Source organism: Sesamum indicum, linkage group LG8 (assembly GCF_026168435.1).
Source record: "Sesamum indicum cultivar Baizhima isolate 11 linkage group LG8, ASM2616843v1, whole genome shotgun sequence".
Lineage (NCBI taxonomy): Eukaryota > Viridiplantae > Streptophyta > Magnoliopsida > Lamiales > Pedaliaceae > Sesamum > Sesamum indicum.
In genome coordinates, this window is record NC_142664.1 from 21,163,612 (window position 1) to 21,169,892 (window position 6,281).

The window sequence follows — 6,281 nt, forward strand, 5'->3', positions numbered from 1 at the left end:
TGTTGATTTTTGGTCGATTAATTAAAAATTGCACACTCCTATTTCTTAATACACTAGGGGGTCGTTTATTTTTGTGTGGGATAAACTATTGATAGAACCTGATAAGATAAAATGTGGAGAAGAAATAAACAATAGAAACAAAAGTGTAATTCGAACATCAATTTCCAGGAGTGGAACTGTTTTACAATAGCAGTCGTGTATAATATATGGAGACATTTTACAACAATCTTAAACGAAAACTATACCCCATCAACAACACCAGCTAAAACAGAACAACTGTACAAATTTATGCTTTATCGCTGGAGAAACAGTGCAGCCCCAACGAGACCGATCCACAATGTTAACGACACCCAGAACGCACTGTTCTTCTCCAATCCAACTGGTGGTTTCCAAACCAAAAAGTCCCCCAAGTAGTCTTTGTTTGACGGAAGCTGATTTGTCGTGGAGCCGGTCATCCTTTGATCTCTGTCCTTGTATTTATCAGTCCAGCTAGCTGCATAACTGATGAGAATATAAAATGATTGAATCGTCAAACTTTTCATGAATTCCACACCTATGATGACAAAATATGACGATGGAGTTTTACTATGAATTCAGATGCAATTTAGATCAGAATCCAGCATGAAGGGAATGCATCAACACTGCCGTTTGAGATCAGGCATCTAGGAAAATTTGAGAGTAGTCCTAACTCTCAAGGTAAATTGCACCCACAGATATATGGGTATAGTACTGGAACAGATAGGACAAAGCACCAACTTGAAGATGGCTTACATGTAATGACTCCGAGTAGTGATGATCCACATAAAATTCTTCAATGGATCACCTAGACTTAAAGAACTGACTTTATTATAAAACGCAAGTTAATGAAGCAGAGATACATATGAATAGACAATAGACATTCTCAATTGAACCTCACATGATTACAAGATGCCACTGACAGTCAAAGCATAGAGTGATTTCCATCAGAAATTTAAGGCAATTAATTCATGGAATGCAAAAAGAATTGATCAATACTAATTTTCATCCAAGTGCATAGATGCTGTGAGTTTCTCTTATTGCTAATCTGTTTCAATTGACGGTAAGATCATAAATACCATAATTACACTAATGAGGAAACAAGGAGAATGTTTTCTGTGCCATGTACTTGAATTTGGTTCTTTTATTTTAACTTTTAAGAGCAGCTGCCGATGATAGAGTGGGATAATTTCAAGAACCTTTGTCGATGGTATTCTTGTTACCCTGTCACCCCCTCAATGTAATGGAAAAAAAAAAAAAACTATAGTGCCCTTCCCTGGGGCTTGATCTAATTACATTCACACTTCTGAGATTTAAAAAATTACATCTAGCACTCTAATAATTTGCTATTATCTAACAAATTGACCCAATCATTAATAACATTAACAAAGTTTAATGATACCAACATAGAATTTTCATTCCACTTTACCCTTGAGTTGATTCATCAGTTGTTTGATAATTAGATAAAAGCCCTTAAAGTTTGAGATAGAGGTAGATACACCCTATAACGTATTTAAAATTACATATACCTTTCTCTACTAATATTTATCATCCCTGCAAATAATCTTAACATCTTACAATATTATTTGCATCATTTTTTTAGTAAAATGATAAATTTTAAATTGATTGCTAGTCTAAATTTATATAAGTTTCTCTAAAAGTTTGATAATGTTTAAACTCATCTTAAATTAATTTGATTTACACTTATCTAAAAAGTTTAGGGATAATTACACTCCCCTATCTTGATGTTTGGTGTAATTACACCTAAACCCCATGTGGTTTGAGAAATTACATCTAGCACCCCTGAGTTTTGCATGCATCTAACCTTTAAATCCCTCCATTAGTCAAATTCATCAAATTTGCTGTTAACAAAAAATCAGAAAAAAAAAATCTATATTTAACCCCCGTTGACTTATTATTTATTGCAGGCCAGATAAGTCTTTTTATGACCAAATTATACTCATACGTCTTCAAGCGTTAATGCATGTGAGAAGGTATATTTTCACTGTTAAAAGGGTAGTTTAGACGGAAAAAATTGTTTGACTTGCAATGAGTCAGTAATAAGTCAATCGACGGTAATTATCAATTTTTATTTTTATTTTTTTGTTAATATCAGCAAATTTAGTGAATTTTGACTATTTGAAGAACTTATATGTTAGACGAAAATAGATGTAATTTTTCAAAGCATAGGGGGTTTAGGTTTAATTACACTATACCTCAGGAGAGAGGAGTGTATTTCTCAAAAATTAATGTTCTAACTTGTGATAAAAAAAATTAAAATTATACCTCATAAAATTAATAAGATATTCTAAATTACGTCAATCATTTGAATTCAAAAAGCCAATTGAATATATCATTTATATTTAATTTGATAACCTTTTATCTTGTTTTTGGAAATTTAAGTTAATGAGTCTGGTTACATCATTACGATAATCATATGAAACAATTAGTTAGTTTTTAACATCGAATCAACTTTTTAGAAAATAACTTGAACTTTCTTACATTTGACAATAGAAATATAATATAAGCGAGTGAAATTTAGAAAGAGAAAAGATAACAACCTGAGTAATTCTTGGATAGGAGTTTGAAATTATCAACTTTGCTTTTGCTATATATACTTTTTTTAAAAGAATAAAAAAATTGTAAAAATATTTGGACGAGGTGGATGGAAAATTTTGAAAAACTGTAAAAAAAATTATTCACTTAGTTCAAAAAAAATTAGAAACTTTTAAAAAATAAGCAAAATAATAATTTATAGTTCACACTGACATTTTGGTCATTGTCGCCACAAAAAAGGAATAAAAATCTAACAGAAACTACCGGATTGAACTAATTGTTATATGAGCGATAAAATATAATTATGGACTTAAATTTGAATTAGAAATTTAGTTTACTCTATGGTTAAAAGTCCTTTAAATACTTAATATATTTTTATTATTTTATTTTAATAAATATTAAATTTGGAGGTCTAGCCATAAAATAATTTTTAGTTTAAGGAGGCAATTATAATATGACAAACCTTAGGTGATGTGTCATAATTCAAATAAACCTCAAGGAGGTTTATGTGATTTACAATGAAGGGTAAATGAGTAATTTATCAAGAATATTAGGGTTTTTTAACGGTCGTGAATGTTACGGAGGTAGAAGTAAACTTTCAAATTCGAACTTTCAAATTCGAGGAAGTCTAAGTGTAATAAGACCAAACCTCATTGGAGGGTATTGTAATTATCCCAAAAAATTGCTTATGGGGTTTTTAGTGTGATTATTCAAACAGTAGAGTTAATTCCTTTTAAGCATAATTGTGGAGGTATTGATGTAATTTATCCAAATATATAAGAACATGGAAAAGCATATTTCAAGACAACGAATATAGTATTCTGCTTACCTGTCATAGCTAGAACCTATCAGTGGGATGGTTACCATCTCTTCTTGAGTTATCTTAAGCTTGGGTGCTTGCAGTATGTAGCGCAGGTCTGCAGCCTGGCGCCGAATACTGACGCTAGGATGCTTCTTTTCCAGTTGCTGATACAGAGCAATGCAGTCTGCGTGGCGATTATTAGCCTCATAAGCCATAGCCAACCATATTTGTATCTGAAGATAAGAAGAGAACTATGAAATTAGGTTGAAAATCTGGAGGGAAGAACTACGTCTATACATAATACAGACAACTACCAACCTCACCGCCAAACAAGGTGGGCCTAGGAATTATCGTGAGGGCACCTTCAAGAAACTCAATGGCACGTCCATACATACCCCTTCCATATGCTTTCTGACCCAATTCAAACATCAACTGAGCCGTTTTTCTTCGTTCAGCTTGCTCCTTTGCGACCTATTTTTCATACCAAATAATGGATATCTCTTTACTATCACTCATCAAATAAATATAAGACAACCTGAAGTTCATTTCTTTCTTTTCTATTAAGCAAGTAAATATTTCATCTAAGCCAAGGGCCTTCAAACAGCTAAAATTCTATGTACACATTTGCACACAGCTAATACCATCTATCGCTAGCAAAAGAAAAGAAATCGACTGGACGATATTGTTAATTGTTACAACTTAAATTACTTCTTTCAGTGAACAGTTTATTGGAGAAACTTCTTAAGACAAACGAACTTCAAAGAAAGATCATACTACAACTACTTGTCATATTCACTTAGATTCTACAAGACAACTACAAAACGGACGATCTCTCTCAAAGCACAAGTTTCTCAAGTCCATCAAGCTGACAACGTATCCCAAATTATAATTAATAAACACGAAATGAACTGGTCAATAGATAGAATACTAAAAAGAATGCACAAAGAAGCAAAACAGAATAAGTAAACTAAGAGCAGATAATGCAGGTTAATTCTTTCATTTTTTATTACATGGAGACAATAAGCAATTAGTTTATGCGAGCAACAAAGAGACATCATTAAAAAACTCTCCAGACTTATCCAAGACCTGCTTTCGCGAAAAGATTAGTTTATTTACAGAACTATAACATCCCGGTGGGGTTTGTTAGTAAGATAGTAAGAAATTCCAGTTCCCAACCTCTTCAACGCCCTGATGTGTTTTCCCGTCCCCTCAGCATCAACCATGGGATTATAAAACCAGCAAAATCAAAAAAGTTAGGTCTAAAATACTAATTTCCATCTCTATCTTTTCCATTCCTCAAAATTGTTTCAGTCCATTAACATTATCTGGGGAATCATAACTTCAAAACTCAAATGAAATGCTCCAAGTGTCAATTACTGATAGTGATGACTTTGTCCGGCAAGGTATATGGAAAATGAAAAAAAATTAAAAGTTCAAGAACAGAGACCTTTTCCAGTTCTTTCTTGACTCTCATGCGTTTCTGCTCTTCAGTCTCCTCATCCGGCTCACCATCACTATCACCATCAGCATACTCTTGATCAACTTTATACTGCAATTCTTCGGCTTTCTTCTCCAACTCCCTCATTTCCTCAATCTCCTTCACTCTCTTCCTCATCTCCGCCTCCCAATCGAACCCATCATCTTCTCCGAGCTCATCGTCGAACCCGTTCCCGTTCCCATTCTCGTCGTCGCTGGAATTCTCGTACTGCACTTCGTTCACCTTCGACTGATTCGACTTCCTCTTGTTAACATACCTCTCTCTGTGATCGAATACTGACTCAAACGCCGCATGGAAATTCGGGTTCTGGTGAAGATCCTTCTTGAACAGGTTCAAGACGGCGTCGGAGGGGACGAGGCGGAGCCGGCGGTCAGGAATCACAGCACGGTGAGAGGAAGTGGAGAGGTCGATGAATGGAGAAACGTTGCCAAGAACTACGGCCATGCCGACGGCGTCGTATTAGAGACGAATTCTGATGTTTATCTGCGGAAGTTCTGGTTTGGAAGTTCTGTTGGAAAGGAGATGGAGATGGAGATATTTTTAGAAAGTGGAAAGAAAAAGACTGAAAAGGACCGGAAGTTTGCTCCGTCGGGGGACGGAGTCGGGTGGATTTCGAGGGGTATTATTGTCTGGTGGAAAAGAGAGACGTGGCGCTCTGGGATGAGCGTAGAGCCGTGTGGCTGCTGCCGCCGCTACTGTTTCGAATTTTCTCACGGCAACAACTATTCAGCCTTTATTTTTATTTAAGATTAATTGAATTTACAAAATATGCGCGGGCTCTAACAACAATTTCATTCTTATTAATTATTTTTTATTTAATTCTTTATTATATTAATTAAAAAATTAATTTTAATCATGATGCTAATTTTGACATTTAATAATTTTTAAATTCAAATTTGATACTCCTAAAAATGTAGACGTCAAACAAAGAGCCCTATATTAACACGCGAAATGGCCTAAGCTGCTAGGCAGGCTGAGGGGGGACATGAAGGCCCAGAAGAGGGAAGGGGTGATAGGCTTCAAGTCCCTAATTTAAGGTGAAGGCCCAATTAAGACCAAGCCCAAATTAGCAAGCTTTGGCACAACACCTTGTTGGTGGCTGTAATGGAGGCACTATCTAGTTGTGTGAGCAGCCCTAACACTTCAATTTGAACGTCCAAAGCAGCCTACTAAAGTACCCCAAAATCTAGGAGCCTTGAACCAAGGAATCCCCTCAATCACCTCGTAGAGAATGTGGATGAGACCTTATCTGCCTATAAATCCCAAACCCCTCATTCAAGAAAGTTAAACTTTCAATTATACTTATACACAAGAGATTGAAAGACGCATTGGGTTATTGTTATCCTACTTCTTTGTCATTATTTTAAGTACTTTTTTTTTTTTTCGTTTCGTATCAACTTGAGCATTGAA

The 6,281-nt window shown here is 34.9% G+C and overlaps 1 protein-coding gene across 1 annotated transcript; it reads right to left on the reverse strand.

Annotated features, from left to right (window-relative positions):
• Window positions 1–125: 125 nt before the first annotated feature.
• On the reverse strand, window positions 126–5,394 carry LOC105168301 (uncharacterized). Its single transcript, XM_011088327.3, has 4 exons — window positions 4,821–5,394; window positions 3,692–3,844; window positions 3,401–3,606; window positions 126–501 (listed from the first exon to the last, which is right to left on the reverse strand). The coding sequence occupies exons 1-4, from the start codon at window positions 5,313–5,315 to the stop codon at window positions 294–296; spliced, it is 1,062 nt and encodes a 353-aa protein (XP_011086629.1). The 5' UTR covers window positions 5,316–5,394; the 3' UTR covers window positions 126–293.
• Window positions 5,395–6,281: the final 887 nt, after the last annotated feature.